Genomic DNA, 17,493 nt, shown 5'->3' with positions numbered 1-17,493 from the left:
CTGCCCCTCCCCAACACAGCCCCACGCCGTTCCCTCAACACAGAGCTCAGCGCCGCCCATCAGCCAAGCCACGGGGCCTTAGTGTTCCAACAAACGTTGGATGCTTATTGCCGTGCCCCACAGAGGACTCTTCCTTCCCATGCTCGCTCCTTCTCCTGACGGACTACAACTCCCAGCACACCCCGCGGCACAGCGACAAGGGGAGTGACCGGAAGTAATGTGACGAAAACGGAAGTGGTGCGGCGCGGCCGGAAGCAGACGTGTGCGTGCGGGCAGTGATGGCGGGCGCCGTGGAGCCGTATCTGGACTCGCTCCGGCGGGAGCTGCAGTCGCCTGGCCCTGCCTCTCTCTCTGTCCTTCTGGCGTTGCTCGTCGTCGCCCTCACGTTCCGTGAGTCGCGGTCCGGGGCGGGAGCTGCCGGGGGAAGGCGGCAGCGGGAGGCGGCGGGGGCTCAGGCGCTTTCTCCTCTCTCCCGCAGTGCTCTGGAGGCTCGCGCAGGGCGCAAGGAGCACCCGCAGGGCCGTGCTGCTGCTGGGCCTCTGCGACGCGGGGAAGACGCTGCTGTTCGCCCGGGTGAGTGCTCCGTTCGGCCGCGTGCTCAGTTCGCGACCCTTCATGTGCAAACGTTTGGCTTTATTGTTGGTATTGTTTTCCCCCGTGCAGCTGTTGACGGGCAGATACCGAGATACGCAGACCTCCATAACCGACAGCTCTGCCGTTTACAGAGTGAGCAACGACAAGGTGAGCAGGCGGCTGCAGCGGTGCACAGTGCTTCAGGTGTTGGATGCCACTGGCGTTCTGCCCTGAGGCTCCCAGTGCCGATGGGATTGGCATTCATGCCTCCTGTGCTTTGCAGGCTCCCAGCTGGGAAACAGCCCATGCTCCGCCCCTGTGGTACAACTTTCTGCTAATGCACGGGGAGAGTGTCTGACTTGGAGTAGAAAGTAGGTTTGTGTAGGAAAGAGTCTCCAGCAGAGCTTCATTTGGTCCCCAGGGGGGTTTTACTTTCAGATCCTGGGTTATTTTTGGTTTGTGGTGATCATTTTAGTTTCAGAAGCATTTCTGTTTCTTGCCGGGTGCACACGTGGCAGTGAAGCACGAGGTGGCAGCATGGTGGCTGTTGGTGAACTGTGAAAGTAGAGGATGGTTTTCTGCCTTTTCTCTGGCCATGTTTATTAAAGATAGTAAGAGCAAGAGATTAATAGCAGTCAGAAGGACTGCAGAGTTCTTTTTTAGTGTCTCTGGGACTCAGCAGACAGGAGGTATTTTGAGGGAGAAGTGCTGGGGTGCTGTGACAGGCTGCTGCTTTTCTGGTTGAAAGTTTCTGTTGAAACACAAAAGCAGCCCAAAAGGCAGGGTCTTAAGAAACATTATCTTCCCTCTCAATAACAACAGGTGTTATCCTGAGAATGCTGATGTAGCCCTCAGTGGCTACATCTTGATTAAGAGCGTGTGAGAGGCATTTGTTCTCTTTAATGTCACTGCTTAGTCTGTCTAGTTGCCTGTGGAAAGAGAAATATTTGCTGCTTTTGATTCAGAGAGCATCTTGCAAGGCTGTTCTTGTGTTGATCCCAGCAAAGTTTTGTGTATTTAGGTTGACTTGCGGCTTAAATTCAGATAAATTCACATTCAGAGGTTGTGGGTTTATTATTCTGCATCAGGGGTTTGCAGAACAGGAGTTTGTGATTTTGCTGTGCAGAGATATACTTACTAAGAGAGACAGAGTAAATCTGCTGGTGTGATGATCAAGGAACTAACGAAGATTTGTCACTCACACTGTGATGTGGTTGGTAGTCATAGGGAGGAGAGAAGTGGGCTGAGCATGCTCTTTTCTCTGTGATTGTGCTCTGTTCTGTCAGCTCTGCTGCATGGTTTGCTGGTGTTGGCTGTCCTTTTGGAATCCTGGCTGTGAGTGATGTTCCTCAGCAATTTCTTTTGCCTGTCAGAATTTTTGGGGGTGGTGGAGAGACTGCATCCTGAGGTGGATTACACACTTCTGTCTTGTGTGGTCATGTGCTTCTGCTCTGGCACAAACTAACTGGAATCTACTCCCAGATTGGTTTTCTGCAGGGTGTGATTGCCATTATTCCTGGTGTAATGTTGGTAACACCTCCTCTCTTCTGTTCCCAGGGCACTAATGTGACTTTAATCGACCTCCCAGGCCACGAAAGCTTACGGCTTCAGTTTTTGGAGAGGTTCAAGGCTGCAGCCAGGTAACGTGGAGATGGACAGAGGTGGTGGTGGGGCCAGGTGATGTTAGTACCAAGGATGAGACACGTGAGGGTGCAGTGAGCCAGGTAGGGGTTGTGCTGTGTGTGCCCTGGGAGTCAGAGCACTGCCTTGTGGTGCTGGGGCATAGTGTTCTGCTTGCCTACTTCATAGTGCTCCAGGAGGTAATGCAGTGGGGAGGCTTAGGACATGTGGTATGACTTTGACACAGAGAGGATCAGGTTTTGTGCTGGATATCAATACAAGATGTATTTCAGTCCCCATGCATTAACCTGCTTTTTGTGTTACAGAGGTTCATGTTCTATGTGTGTTCTTTTTCTCAGGGCCATTGTGTTTGTGGTGGACAGCGTAGCCTTCCAGCGGGAGGTGAAGGATGTGGCTGAGTTCCTGTACCAGGTCCTGGTTGACAGCACTGTTCTCAAAAATGCACCCGCACTGCTGATCGCTTGCAATAAACAAGGTATTGAGTGCTACCCTGCAGGTGGGAGTGGTGATTCAGTCCTCGAATGATTATTAGGGTTAATGCCCTGTGTAGCAGAAATGCTAAGTCATGGCCTGAAGCAGTGATTGAGCACCTGGTGGAAGGCAGGGCCAACCCAGGGGAGCTCAGGTGCATGCAATGTACCTGAGTGACTGAAAGGGGTGGAGCCAGGATGCACCCCCTCCCAGACCTCATTTAAGGGTTGGTATAGGAGGTGAGGGTATCTCACTGGAGATCCCTGCCTACCTGAGGCCTTCTGAAAGTAAGCAGCTTTTTTCCTTTGTTTCTGTATCTACAGCTGCTGCACTTGGGCTTATCTTCACTTACTGAAGCCTGGGACTCTGCTACTCTGCTGTCATTGCTGTGTTTTCTCTCGCATTGTAGTGTTACACCACGCATGGTGAATTTCGTAGGAGTCAGGGTTTCAGCAAAATGAAGGCAGAAAGTTAGTTGTAGACTCAGACTACTCAGCAAGAACGTGTCGAGCAGCCATTAGACGAATTCTTTGGAAGAATAGCTTTGCAGCAAAACACCACTTGGAGAGCTAGAGCTCTTTAGACAGGCTTAAGAGGCCAGTCTCTACAGCTTTTCCTGCACAGGTATGGATCCCTGTAGGACAATTTGAAACTTTCTGCCAGAGCCAGCTTTGGTTTTCTAGGTTTTTTTTTCCTTGCAGTATCATAGGAATGTCTTGGGACCTTTAAGTTTTAGAAAGCACTGTGCTGAGCTCTGTAATGCCAGGATAGGTGAGCATGCTGAGCTTTGTTTGAAGTGATTTACTGCCCTGTTTCCAGACTCTGAGAAGAACTTAATTCCCTGCCTTAAATCAGTTTCTGGGATTGCTCTTGTTCGTGCCCACAGATCTAAAGCTCTTCTGTCCCTTATCCTAGCACTTACTCTATTGCTGTTGTGCCATTAAGTCTTATGACAGGGTGATATGGTCATACTTGTACCTCTAGAAGCAGATTCTGACATAATACCAAAGAGCTAATTATTTTCTTTTCTGTTTTCTCTCTAGATGTCACAATGGCAAAATCTGCAAAACTTATTCAACAGCAGCTGGAGAAAGAGCTGTAAGTGTGAAATCGGATCTTAAGTCCTCTGAGCTTCTTCTGTCTTCTCCTTTCTGTCTCTTCTGCCCATGTTCAGTGGGTCCTTTGAGCACATCTGTGTTCACTGAATAAAAAGAGAAGCCTGTTTTGTTCGTGTAGGTGTAATCAGGATGAGGGAAGATTGTCCTTGCTAAAGCACTAAGGTCTAGTAATGTTTTTGGCTTGACAAAAAAGAAGATAGGTAGTGTATTGCTTCCTTGAAGCTGTAGTGTGGAGAATCAATGCCCTAGTTTGATAAAAGCTGCTGCCCCATGGTTCGTTTGTAGCTCTTTGGTGTCCAAACAAGCAAGTGTTCCTGGGATGCAGCTGTCCTGTTGCTAGCCTCTCTGGCCAGTGGGTGGCAGCAGGGTGATTTGTACTGTTGCATTTTCACTGCTGAGTGCCTGACCTTCCCTTCTGCAAGGCTGAGTCCTGGGTAGAGATTGCTGTTTGCATCTGTGCCTGATGCGACTTGACTTCCCTGGCTTGGCTTTTAGAACACTAGAAGCAGTCAGACTGCAGTGCCTCACTTCCCTTTTCAGGCTGTTTGTCCTTATGCTGCCTGTCGTCTGTACTTTGTGGGAGCAGGATGTTTGAGTGTGAACAGTGAGGTTTTTCCTCCCTCCATATGAGTGGCAGGTTGCTGAGATGCTGCCACAGATGAAGGGTAGAAACAGCAGCAGTGCTGCAGCCTGGGATCCTTGGTCAGGCACTGCTCACTGGAGCACTGGGGAGGCTTGATCCACCTCTCAATCTCCAAAAGTATTTGGCACATTCAGGTGGCTATGGGGTGAAGATATGCATGATCCCTGATGTCATGGGTGCCTCTTTTCCCAGTTAACCTGTCAGAACAGTGCAGATTTTGAGCTCTGTGGGCTAAACATCCTTTTAGCTATTGGCACCTTCAGTCAGACAAGCAGCTCTCACAGCCTTGGGTTCATTCCCTACCAATAGAAAGTGCCTCTGCCTCTTTAGAAGCTCTGCTTCTTTCACATCATTCAGACACGATCTGTCTTTCTCTCTTGAGCCTCTCTCAGTTGTGCCTTGCAGCAGCTGTTTACAAGTGGACAAAGTGCCTGTCCCTGCCTGTGCCTCGTGGGGCAGAGACATGGGTATGCCTCTGGGGCCTTCTGTCCCTGGTGTTGCTGATGTCCTGCTGACAGCTGAAAACAAAGCATCTCAGTGGTTATGATGTAGGTGTCATTTTGCTATTTCACAGTTCCTGATCTTCTCCTTTCTCTTTCTGCAGTAACACCTTACGAGTGACCCGCTCTGCAGCCCCCACCAGTCTGGATGCATCAGCCACTGGGGGCCCTGCTCAGCTGGGGAAGAAGGGCAAAGACTTTGACTTCTCTCAGCTGCCCATGAAGGTGGAGTTTGTGGAGTGCAGTGCTCGTGGCAGCAAGGGAGAGGAGGGAGATGCTGACTTTGAGGACCTTGAGAAATGGCTGGCCAAGATTGCCTGAACAGAGAAGGGCAGTGTGAGAGGGAGAGACCTGAGGAGGTGGGGGGACACATCTGGGGAGTGAAAGAAAATAGATGGTTTGAAGTACTCGGATCTTACCAAAGGAGAAGCTGAAAGCTGGAAAAGCATTGCATTGTCTTCCTCTGCTTGGGAGCATATAACGTTTACCGGTGTGATTTCTTCTGTCTCTGTCACAGGACCACCTTTTCTTCCTCTCTCCTCTACTTTTTTTCCTGTGTTGCTGACCCAATAGGCTTCTGTGTTTCCCTGAAATCTTTTGCATTTTCATTGTCCAGCTGCCAGTCAACTTAGGAAGGAATGCACTGCCAGGTGAGTCTAGAAACTGTAGCCTGTCCTTTTTTGCTTTGCTTTGGCATTGCATTGCTGTTTCTTCATGGAGATCACCTCCCAATTCTGACTTCTTTTTGCAGCCTCTAGCTGCTTGGGAATGCTGCCCTGGCAAAGTGCACAGATTCTCTCCATTGGTCAGTCGTTGGGGTGAATGTAAAAAGCTGTTATCCTTTTGTCTTCTTATCTCCTTATTCTTCCAGACTGGTGTAGTCCCGTTTTTGTGGAACTTGAGGGACTTGTTAAATTTCAAAGGCAAGCTGGTTGGTCTGTCCCTGTCACTGTGCAGTGCTTGTGTCTGGCTGTGGTGCCTATATCTCTGGTTGATTCCTTGTGCTGGACAGTTCTTGGGAGTTTTTCTTTCTGTCAGGGCTATGTCTTGAAAGCTTGTTTTACCCTGTTCCTCTTCCTGTACTTAAGGCTCTTCTCCAACAGGCTGTGTAAGCACACTCTGTGAATGACAGTTACAGAATGGTCCTAGCTTGAACCAATGAAAGTGGCATATTTTTGGATTCATATGTATGTTAGGAGTTAGATCTGTTGTGCCAGACACTTGCTGTTCTGTCTCCCATCTGCCTCCTCCCCAGTGTTTACAATAAAGAGACCTTTTTGTGTTTTTCATCATAGCAATTGCAGCAAAATGAAGAGAGGAAGGTGAGCTGATAGCACATTAGTGTGAGCATGATTCTTCCTTATGAGGAAGATGCTCAGTGGAGAACATGCGAGCTTTTCCCAGTGTTTGTTTGTGGTGGTTGAAGCCAAAGCTGCTGCTGTGTCTGATCTCATCAGTTAATCTTCAGGGAATGCCTATTGCTGTAGCTCTTGGAGAGGCTCAGCTGGCTGCTCTGAGGCTTGTTGAGACAGTAGTGGGGTCTGATTCAGTATACCTTAGACCTGAACTTTCCAAAGGACCTTTGCTTTCCTTTTTCTTTGCTGTAGCCAGGAACATCGGTTGTGTAAAGTGAGAACTTGCAGTAGCATCTGCACTGGTCAGGTGGGAGATGAGACCCTGTGCTTCAGTTTTTTCCTTTCAGAACAACATCCTTAAGACACGTGGCAGTTGCCCTGCCCAGCAGCGTGATGCTCTGGTGGGATGGATGCTGGCTCCACACAGCATTTCTGTGAGGAGGATTATTCACCAGGATTCAGTGCTGGGAACTGCAAGGTCCTACTGCATTGAAGGTTTTTCCCTCTAGTTTTATTGTTTTCTGTTTAGTTCTAGGCAAGGAGCAAGTTTATGGCTCCTAGTGGACCTTTTCTGTCCTTTGTGGGTTTCTGTCTGGTTTAGTGCATGCTTAATGGCTCATCTGATCTGTTATGTTCTTTCTGTGCATCCTTGGACTCCTTGTCATATTGCCAAATGTTAGTAGTGATGGGAGGAACAAAAACAGGCTTCAGCCAAGACCTGTGCTCACAGTGGAGCTCTAAAGAAAAGCTGGGAGCTGTGCTGTCCCACAGAGGAGGGGGGAAGGATTATATTTAGGGAGTGTGTTACATTTTTGGAATTTGCTGCAGCCAAAGCATTGCTGAAGTGTGTTTATTGTGCTTGAACTCCCTTTGCTGGAGAATATTGCTTTTTGCTTGAGTGGTAGTTCTGCTTGCTAAGACCTACCTCCTTCAAAAGCAGAGAGTGAACATTGCCCTCTGGTGGGATAAAGTAGCATAAGGCCCTGTTTGGTTTTAAGTTATTCTTTTTGAAAAATATTTCTGTAATAAAGCATTTGAATAAATGTTTCTTTTCAAGTCGTGGTTTGGTCATTCTCTCTTAACCCCTGCCTTGACTCTTCTTAGTGGAGACAGGGGCTATGTGGCATAGGCTGAGCTTCCCTTGCATGGCTCCATCCCTCCCCACCCTGTCTTGCTGCAGCTTCCCTCCATCTCTCCACATTAGCTTCATTGCCCGGACCCTGTTCAGCCCTCCAGACCAGGCTCTATTTTCCCAACTCAGCTCCATCCCTTTGTGACAGAAGCCCCATATCCCTCCTCACCTGCCTGTACGGATAGCTCTGAACAGGGTAGAGGTGACTGATGCACTGTGTGGAAAATTGACCTTTATTAAAAAAAAAAACACAACTGTCAAACCCATTCCAAAATGTTCTGTACTAAACCACAAGTGATGACTCTTCATGTCCACGCTGACCTGTGCAAGAGGGATGGGTGGGAGCAGACAGGGAAGCCACCAGGACTGGGCAGCAATCTTGCTTGCTCCTATCCTGCCTGGAGGGCATCACCTGGCTGGAAGAGTCACAGTGGAGCAGGACCAGTGCTTGCATCCATGTATGTGGGTCCAACTAGAACACAGCCCCCATCTGCCTTCTGCTTCCTGGGAGTGCAAAGCAATGGGTGAGTCTTGGATGACTCACCTGGGGGAGTTGGTCCCCAGTGTGTCCAAGGCTGCATCCGAAGATGGGACCAGTGGGGTTTGTCCTTTTCCTGGGAGCACAGAGATGCCCTCTCCCCAGGCTGGGTTGTCACAAGGAGAGGGAGGAGCTGCTATGTTGAAGTTGCTCCATTACATAAGAACGAGAAATCAACCAAATTCCCCAAATGGCAAAGTGCTGGTGGTGGGGAAAGGAAGTGCAGTCAGTCTTTGTGCAGTTACACCAGGCCGGCCGCCTTCTCCTGCACGTTGTACTCCTTGCTCCTCTTCACCTTCCAGCCAATGAGCGCAAGCAGGATAGTGCCCACCACTTTGTATCCCATCTGCAGCCCCAGGTATCTGTAAAGAGAAGAGGAGGGAGATGCCCTATCTGGAGGCGGACCCGGAGGCCAGCTTTGGGGACTGTCCCCATGGCAGCTCCAGGTGCCACAGCTGGGGACAGGTACCTGTTGCGAAAGAAGTCGTTGTTGTAGTAGGCGCAGAAGCGACGCTGTGAGCACTGTTTCTGCCAGTAGATGCAGGAGGAGTCGATGAGGGCACCAAACATGGCTGGAGCCGGCAGCCAGGCTTTGGAGAAGAAAGGACCAGGTCAGGCTCTCTGCCCACCTGCTGCCTTCCAGGAGGTCCTGTGCCTCTAGCAAGCCTCAGAGGGCCCTGTCACCCCTCAGCCTTATCAGGAGGCAGTCACTCACCCAGCAACCTCATCAGCAAGAACTGGACCCCAATGGCAAATGACTTCTCATCCTGGTTCACCACCCTGCAATGGAGAAGCCACGTGAGATCAGAGCTGGTGGCAGCAGTGCTCTTCTGGTTTCAGTGTCAGGTTCATAGCCACAGACCCGATTAATCCCCAGTTTTTCCAGTTTGGAATGGAGAACAGAGGTTGAATGGCCCCATGAGGATTAGGAGGAGCTCAGGTCTGCACCAGGGAGAGCTGCCGGGATATCTGATGGGATCTGGGGTGAAAATTTGTAGGGATGCTACAGCATAGGGTTTTGTTCTTAAGTAAGGCTCTGCTCCATTCACCCTGACACAAAATGCAAGGAAGAACAGTGCTGAAATAGGAAACATTCTACTGTTCAGGGAATTGCTCCACTTCACAGCCAGGGGTGGGAAGGAAGGAGTTGCTCTTCAGCAAGAGCACTCAAAGCATTAAAACAGGGGGGTTCCTGCTTCCTCACACCCTCCTGCTTCTGATGAAAGAGAAACCTGCAAAACTTGATCACTTGGTAAACAAGTGTCCTCCTCAGATCTTTTATGCAGCTCAAACTTGTTGCCCCACTAACCCCCCTGCCCAGGGCTCACCGTAACACCATCATGTAGAGGGGGTTGTGACACAGGCAGGCCACCAGGGCAGCAAAGGAGATGAGGAAGACGGCAGGGAGGAGCATGTGGGAGCAGCTGAAGGGACAGGAGCCTGTCTTGGCAGAGGACAGCCCACTGGCAGCAGAGATCTGGGAACAGTTCCTGTAGATCTGCTGGAAACATTGGAAAACAAACAGACAAACATGTAAAACTCCCCTAGTCACGCTATGAGAGGGGTGGGACATTGACACAGGTTCCCGGGGGGGTGGTAGAGTCATCATCCCTGGAGGTGTTCAAGAAAAGGGTAGATGTCACACTGAGGGACATGGTCTGGATGGTCACAGGAATGGGTTTGAGTTGGACCTGGTGATCATAGAATCATAGAATTGCTAAGGTTGGAAAAGACCCACAGGATCATCCAGTCCAACCATAAATGATTGATGGTCATGATCTTAGTGGTCTTACCAACCTTAATGATTCTGTGATTCTATGTGTCAAGTGGTGTGGTCTGACAAAGGAGCGATGGAAGCATCAGCTCCAATGATATGGCCATGGCATCCTGTTGGGTGCCCCAACCCCCTGCAAGGGGACATGTCACCATTCCCTACTTGTCCCAGGGCTTTCCAGCCAATGCAGGGCCCGCCTGCCCTTCAGGTAGACCCAGGTCTTCCTGCTCAAAAGCAATTTTCCTAGGAGACCTTACTAACTATAATTTCCTGAGCAGCCTAAAATCTCCTCTCCCATCACCAGAGTCGAGGTTTTTGTAGCAGCTTTCTTCCTGTCAGCAAATATTTTAAAATTTGACTACTTCATGGTCACTATGGCCAAAATGGCCACCAATCACCGCCTCACACACAAGACCTTCTCTGTTCACAAGTGGCAGACCTAGAAGGGTTAACAACCTGGCAAGTCCATAGAATCACTGAATGGTTTGTGTTGGAAAGGACCTTACAGCACACCCTGTCCCACCCTTGCCCTGGGCTGACTGCTCCCCACCAGCTCAGGCTGCCCAGGACCCCATCCAGCCCGGCCCTCAGCACCCCCAGAGGTGTGGCACTCCACTTCTCTGGGCAGCAGTGCCAGAGCCTCACCACTCTCTGAGTAAAGAACTTCTTCCTAACATCCAACCTAAATTTCCCCTCTTTTGGTTCAAAGCCATTAGCCCTTGTCCTGTCAAGTCGAAGTCAACAAGGTCAGTTGATCTAGAGGCCTCTCTTAGACCCTTAAAGAGTAACTCAAATATCCAAATGGCTCTACCACATTACTGCATCCAAATACCTACAGCACTGCAATAATCTCCACTGTGACCAACAAGCAAGGCGCACTCATTGCAAAACCTCAATCCTTCTGGAAATGCTTTGGATCTCGGCACAGCCACAACAGCTCAGCTTGGTGGCCACATCCTGCTCCCACTACTCACCACCTGTCTGGGAGCTGAGGAATCGGTGCTGCTGTTGGTGCAGCCGGCGAAGCAGGGCGAGATGTACTCCACATTGTTTTCTCCACACACCGGGTGAAAGATGTGCTCGGAGCAGTGGCACCCGCTCGGAGCCTTAACCTGTGGCTGGGAACTCAGTGTCCTGCCAAAGAAGAAAAAAAAAAAAAAAACAAAAAATTAATAATAATAAAAAAGTAGAAATAGGGCAGAAAGAAAAAAACAATCCCTCCCCAGTCCTCTTCTTAGCTAACTGGTTTCCCTGTTCCTATGTGTGCTGGGATGCTGCCAGGAGCAGGCTGGCCTTGTGCCAGACCCCGATCCCCTGCAGGTACCTCTGCAGCGCATAGGGAACTTAGCAGCCCGTAATTATGTTATGTCTGCAAACAAGTGCTCACACACTTCTTTTTTCTCTCTTTTTTTTTTTTTTCCCCAGCTGAAAACTAATCAACAAATGCCTGGAGAAATGTTAACTGGGCTCCATCCAAAACCGCACAAACAGATGCGCGAGGAGCCCCAGCTGGAAACGCCATCCAGACGACAACTGGAAGTGGGCTCACTTCCAGACAGACCTGATGGCAGCGGGTAAGGCAAGAGGATAAGCTAAATGATCTGTTCTGTCTTGCCTCACTACTCAAGGGAGCTCAGCTGCTGGAGCAGCACCCTCTGCCTGCCTGGGGTCCATCCTGGGGCTGGTGGGCACAGTCTGCCTGGCTCACAGCACCTGGAGCTCAAGGGGAATGGTGTTTTCATGTTTCTGAAGGCTATGGCTAGGAGTGATCAGAGCAGTTTGGGCACTGGGCTCTTGCAGGTGTTGCAGAAGGAGAGGCAGAGGGGAGAAGATGACAGAGCTGGGACTGTGGGATATGGAGAATGCAACTGTTTCTGGGGGGCACGTCCCTGCTGAAGTCTTTGATGAGAAGAAGGAAGGGTCCACTTGGATGTGGCATCCAATGGGACAATCCCTTGGGTGGGTTAGGCAGTGCTGCCATGTTCCTGCCAGCACAAGGCAGCTGCTACAAATGGGAGCACTGACAACTCCAGTATGGGCCTTTCCCAAACAGTCCCGTGCCTCTCATGGACTCATGTCTCAGCATGCAGACAGCAGTAGCTCTGTGAGCTCCAGAGCTGCTAGAGGGTGAAAGATCCACCAAGCTCCCCAGACCCTACAGCTCCACGTGGCCCATCTCATGTGCTACACTGAACTGCAGAAAAAGCTGAAGGTGAGCTAAGGACAGTAGTTGCAAACATGAAATGAATCTCTGCCTTCCTCCAGCCTCCTTTTTGTCACGCAAGTCCACCTACCAGCTTCCCATTCCACCAGCAAACCCCGTCAAGTCTGCTGAGTGCCAGCAGGGCTAATGTTACCAGCAAGAGATGAGCACCATGAGGGCAAGATGCCTTCCAAAGTATAGCATGTGGCATCTGAGCTTGAGCTGAGGGCACAAAGTCTTTCTCTCAAGAAAAAAGCCAATGGGGATGCCAACAGGGATGACAACACCTCGGTGGACTCCTGTATGATCCTGAATTAATATTACATGCCATACAGACCTTAGAACAAAATTGTAAAATGCTGTCCAGGCATGAGTTTGTTGTTTTATCTTTTTTTTTTTTTTTAACTGGGCATGAAGAGCCCTGTCCCTCACTGTACCATGGGAAAGGAGCTCTATCATTGGCAAAGGGAAATGTGTCCAAAAGTGCCTTGCAGATATGCTGACAGTGCAAATGACCTGTGCATGATACACTTGACAGCAAGCCTGGGGTGGAGGCTGAATGTCACTTCAATAACTAAAAGAAAAAATAGGGTAACAGTCAAAGGTTTCCACCCAGGTGAGCAGAAAGGTGATGTCCAGCTGGAACAAGAGCAGCACGTTCCACGTGGACATGGGCATTAACACTACTACTTTCCTCCTAGAAATCCAGGGCTAGAGAGAAAAATATACCCCTGAGAAATCAGGAATAAATGCCCTTCCAAGTTTCCTGTGCTGTATAGTGCATATCTCTCCTCCAGGAGTGACCCCATGGATATTCAAGTCAAGAGCTGGAGAGGGGAGGAACACAAAGCTGGGAACAACCCAAGTGCCTGCATTACCTGGAGGGGTAGATCCCATCGATGAGCCCTGTGGAGCAGCCCATGAAGAAAATGGGCAGGCAGATGAGAATGGAGAAAACCAGAACCACCACGGAGAACCGGGGGATGGCCCGGAGGGAGAAGGCGAAGCGTTTCATGATGATTCCTCCTAAGAGCATCCCAAGCGCTGCTGCTGGCAGGTTGATGGCTCCTGCAGAGGAACGAAGGCATCAGGCAGGGGTCCTGCCTGCCAGGCACCTTGCTGCTGGCTGGAGGTCGGGGACCTCATGGTGGCTGGGAGAATCCACAGACTGTTACTCAAGACAGACCAAGACCCAAACAGCTGACACCTATGAGAAATCTCAGCCTCGGGAGCTTCACTTGGAGATGTATTAGCAAGCCTTGGTGCATAATCGCTTGTTTTGGCCAACTTCTTTCAGCATCAGAGCAATGCAGACCTGCTTCACCCACGTGCACTTCCAACAAGAGCTGCTCTGGCCCCCAAGAGCAAGCGAACAGATGTGGTCGTTCCCTGCTCACCGATGAGAAAGTTGGCATAAGAGGAAGTAGCGCCGTACTGCTTCTCCAGGAACTTGTTGAGGAAGGTGGAAAGACCCGCAATGACAGACGAGAAGCTGCACTGAGCAAGCACCAGGAGGATAAACAGGGGGTTGAGGAGCAGCTTGAGGAAGATCTTTGGGAAACCTGTGAGGAAACAGCAGGAAAAACAAATTTTAGCTACAAGGTCCCGACACAGCTCCTGTGGCTGAGGAAGACAGCGTGGTTTCCTGATGGGACACTGCGTTCCCCTGCCGGCCAGGACATCCTGGTCTAGCAGCCCAGGCAGACTGACTCCAGGCCTCTCAGAAGCAGGTCTGTTTATTTGGCCTCTAATTAGCTTTCCTCTTCTAGCTGAGTGCCAGCATCCACCAAAGCTCAATGAGATAGAGAAGAGGGGGCTGACGGCCACAGGATGTGACTGGAGTGGATGGGGAGGGAGTGACTTCAACAGGAAACAAGTCATTATGAGCCTAAGAAAGGTCATCACATGGTCCCTTTCACCAGTGAAATCCACAGCTACTCATAAATGAGATGGTGAGCTGACACCTGGCAGCACCAGCAGCACCACGGCTCCTTATGGAGCCTCATATCATCTAAGAACCTCAAAACTACCATCAGAAACAATTCAAACCTCAATGCTGGTGACTAAGAGCAGGAGGGAAGCAGCGTCCCTCCTCCAGCAGTCGTAGAATCATTAAGGCTAGAAAAGACCACTAAAATCATCTAGTCCAACCATCCACCTACCATCAATACTGCCCACTAAGTTCCTCCGTACCATATCTCCACGGTTCATGAGCACTTCCAGAGATGTTAACTCCACCATTTTCCTGGGCAGCCCATTCCAGTGCATCACCGCTCTCTTGGAGAGGATTTTCTTAATATTGAACCAGAACTTCCCTTGGCATAACTTGAGGCCATCCTCTCTCATCCTATTAGTTCTTAGGGAAGATTTGTGCCCACGTGCTATGGCCTTGGAGGGGCCTGACTGGCATCTCTACCCAACACAGTTGAGGTCAACCTGTAATTGTTGATGTTGTAGTGTCCTCCCAGCCCAGTCTAACATGGGATATGGGACATGCCACCTCCCTGCACCCCCATCCACCCTCGCCTGTAAAAGTCAGCTCTTTACTTTTGATAAATTCCAGGAGGGAGGTTTCTTCAAATTCCCTCTTCTCCATCTTCCTCAGCATGCCATCCTCTGAGCTTGGGTCCTGGGGAGGGAGAGAAGAGCATCCTGTCATGGGAGGAGCGCGGGTGCCTGGCTGGTGCGGTCCTGGGACTCAGCAAGGCCAGGGAGCAGCAGAGCCCATCGTGGGCATCTTTGACCCTTGAGTAGAGCCACAAGACTCAACTCAGAGAGGTTTTAAGAGCTTGGAAAGCTTTGAACTCTGACCAGAAGGAAGATATTGCTTCTTAAATTCTGAAAAAAAAGGGGAAATGGGAGTTGGAGACAGGCCAGCTCCAGCCTGGTGGGTCCTTCAACAGTAATCCTGAAATATTTGGGATTTGATTTTGACCTTTAAAGAATCAGTGATTAAACACGACCAAAAATCCCCCAAACACTATTTTTTTTGAAACAGAACCAATGAGGCTTGGCTTTGAAAATACTGAAGTGGAATGTTTTGATAGCTCTATGTCTTTTTTTAAATTTGTTTTAATGGGAAACTTGCCTTGTTTCTTCCCATTTTTTTTTTCCGAACAAAAAGCCCATTTTTCAAACAGTGACTGTAACCTCACAGAAGGCGTTGTGGTAGGGTGTTGAGATATGGTCACTGTCACCGACAGGGAGCTGGACACACTGGCAGGGTGAAGTCACCGAGGACAGACTCCTACCAAAGAGGAACCCTAAAACCACCTGCAGCCACCACCCTACCCTGGAAAGGTGCTCATGAGATGGAGCCTCACCTTTCCCTTCAGCATGTACCGAGGGAAAAAGAAGTAAGGAATGGACGTGAGCACCAAGCAGCCAGAGGAGATCAGCAGCCCCAGCCACCAGGCTCCGATCCACCGCTGGTCCTGAGAGGTCAGGGTCACCGTTGCTGCAAGACACAAAAACCCATCATCAGAGCTCTGCCTCTAGGAGTTCAGTGGTAAAAGGGAAATATGTCCATGTAAGAATGGACAAAGTGGTGTGAGCACGGTCTGTGGGTCTCTCTGCTGGTGTGGCAAATGAAGGGAGGTGAGAGCTCCCACCAGCTTGTATCAATATGAGCCCTGGCTTCTGGGCATCAGTGAGTTCCTCTGCCCATATATGTGGGTGTGGTTGGACTTTCCACACCAGTCCCCACCCAAACTGCTCTGAGCCTCACTGGTACCCATGGGACACATATAATCAACATCACGGTGCACTGATGGCATGGGTCCAGACACTGCAGCCAGACAGTGACTACAGGGGCCCCGGATCCAACCTCCTCTATCCGGGCGCACGGTTGGGTTGGGACCATGCTATCTTCCCAGGCTACCCAGGTGAGATGGGAAAAAGGCACTTTCCTGGAAATGCCTCTTCTCTCACTATTCCATACTCAATAACTCACGTAGCGTCGTGCTGGCAGAAGAACACTTCTAACGAGAATAGCTTCCGAGTGGACAAAACTCTGGGTGCTCACACCCTTTGTCCGGAAAACAGAGGAGAGACAAGCACTGCTCCATCCCAATGTGGACATCCTCCAGCTGCTCACCCGAGGTTAAAGGCTTGCTTGGCTTGGCACGAGTAGCGCACCTCCCCACTGCAGGGACTTTTTGAGAGGGCTCAGGGGTGGCTTCCTGCCCAGGGCACTGAAGCAGTGGCTCCCACCCCACTGAACAATTGCCTCACTGCCCCGAAGGCACCGATCCACTGCGGATGTGGACATCATCATGCAGCGATGGGGCAGGAGATGCTATATCTATCTGCTGCCACAGGGTGCGAGCCAAGGATTTTTGCTGTTTCCTGTCTTGGGTTCATTTATTATTCTTATCAGGCACGGGACAAATATGTCAGGCAGGCTCTGATCTCTCAAAGGAAACACAGGAAAAGCCACATTATTGATGAAGCCAGGGAGAATTCTTTAGTGATTAAGTTACCAGGAATAATAAGCACAGACTTTGAATAGAGGAAATAAGACCTGTGGTGGTGCCAGCTTGGTTCCATCTCTGCAGATGCTCGTGAAGGGTGGTGGGCAGGAGACTGAGTGGAATCATAGGATCATTAAGGTTGGAAAAGACCTCTAAGGTCATCTAGTCCAGTGTTCACCTACCACCAACACTGCTCACTAAACTTCAGCGGTTCTTGAACAACTCCAAGGACAGCGATCCCACCTGGGCAGTCTGTTCTAGTGTCTGACCACTCTTAGAAGAAGATTTTCCTCACATCCAACCTGAATCAAGACTTCCCATGGACATGCAGGACAGTGGCTGCCCCCTGGGTGTCTTCTCCCTGCTGGATGCTTTGGCTGACCCTGATCCTCTCTGGCACTGCACAGTAAGGCACCTCCTCAGCATGGGAGCAGTGGGCAGCAATGACCACCATACTGAGCAGGACACTGAGATGTCCCTGCTGCAGAGCACTGCTTCCATGGCAACCTCAGGTCCATCTGTAGCCTTCCTTATGGAGAGATGGTGGAGAAGTGACCCTGGGGTGCTATCCCAGGTCCATTTATTTGAGATACAAGAGCAAAGAGCGCATTCTACCTCCAGTTCTCTCAGAGCAATCCTCTGATTCACAGACGGCTTTTAGAAAGACCATCCTGACTTGAGAAATACTCACCCATGTCAACTCTGCCAATGTCCACAAAGAGCCGCAGCACCACAGAGCCCAGCAGGTACCCAAACGCAGGGCCGAACACCGCGATGGCAAAGAGGATGGCTGGGAAAAGGAGCAGAGTGTGAGTAGGTCACAGCTTCATTCAGACATGGCTTTTGTCTTCCCACATGGAAAAAGAATGATGCTACAACACGCAAAGGAGAAAAATCATAGGATCATAGAATGGCTTGGGTCGGAAGAGACATTAAAGATCATTGAGCTCCATCCTTACTCCCCACCAGCTCAGGCTGCCCAGGGCCCCATCCATCCTGGCCTTGGGCACCTCCACGTATGGGGCACCCACGCTTCTCTGGGCAGCAGTGCCAGGGCCTCACCACCCTCTGAG

At 50.2% G+C, this 17,493-nt stretch overlaps 2 protein-coding genes across 4 annotated transcripts in view; one reads left to right on the top strand and one right to left on the bottom strand.

The window, feature by feature from the left end:
• The first annotated feature begins 256 nt into the window (after positions 1-256).
• SRPRB (SRP receptor beta subunit) lies at positions 257-7,357 on the top strand. The gene is made up of 7 exons (NM_001318452.2): positions 257-390; positions 479-573; positions 664-741; positions 2,131-2,213; positions 2,553-2,689; positions 3,729-3,783; positions 5,051-7,357. Exons 1-7 carry the CDS (start codon positions 279-281, stop codon positions 5,265-5,267), a joined length of 777 nt encoding a protein of 258 aa, NP_001305381.1. The 5' UTR covers positions 257-278; the 3' UTR covers positions 5,268-7,357.
• Positions 7,358-7,645: 288 nt separating this feature from the next.
• Positions 7,646-17,493, bottom strand: part of SLCO2A1 (solute carrier organic anion transporter family member 2A1) — a 41,771-nt gene continuing 31,923 nt past the window's right edge. Inside the window, exons 7-16 of one of the 3 annotated variants that reach the window (XM_040705554.2) lie at positions 17,112-17,210; positions 15,272-15,405; positions 14,496-14,577; positions 13,346-13,510; positions 12,827-13,016; positions 10,720-10,879; positions 9,300-9,472; positions 8,687-8,751; positions 8,441-8,561; positions 7,646-8,333 (exon numbers count right to left, since the gene is read on the bottom strand). In XM_040705554.2, the coding sequence (XP_040561488.1) occupies positions 8,213-8,333; positions 8,441-8,561; positions 8,687-8,751; positions 9,300-9,472; positions 10,720-10,879; positions 12,827-13,016; positions 13,346-13,510; positions 14,496-14,577; positions 15,272-15,405; positions 17,112-17,210 (1,310 nt within the window). In that variant the 3' untranslated portion in view covers positions 7,646-8,212. 3 annotated transcript variants of the gene reach the window in all.

The sequence above is a fragment of the Gallus gallus genome, chromosome 9 (assembly GCF_016699485.2).
Source record: "Gallus gallus isolate bGalGal1 chromosome 9, bGalGal1.mat.broiler.GRCg7b, whole genome shotgun sequence".
NCBI lineage: Eukaryota > Metazoa > Chordata > Aves > Galliformes > Phasianidae > Gallus > Gallus gallus.
Note: the sequence above shows the minus strand (reverse complement) of the source record. Positions and strands in the feature narration are given on the sequence as shown.

Bases quoted from the DNA above. Each gene is read 5' to 3' on its own strand.
- SRPRB (NM_001318452.2), top strand. From the start codon at position 279: ATGGCGGGCGCCGTGGAGCCGTATCTGGACTCGCTCCGGCGGGAGCTG. The intron at 574-663 runs GTGAGTGCTCCG...TCCCCCGTGCAG, and splicing joins AGACGCTGCTGTTCGCCCGG to CTGTTGACGGGCAGATACCG. The intron at 3,784-5,050 runs GTAAGTGTGAAA...CTCTTTCTGCAG, and splicing joins CAGCAGCTGGAGAAAGAGCT to TAACACCTTACGAGTGACCC.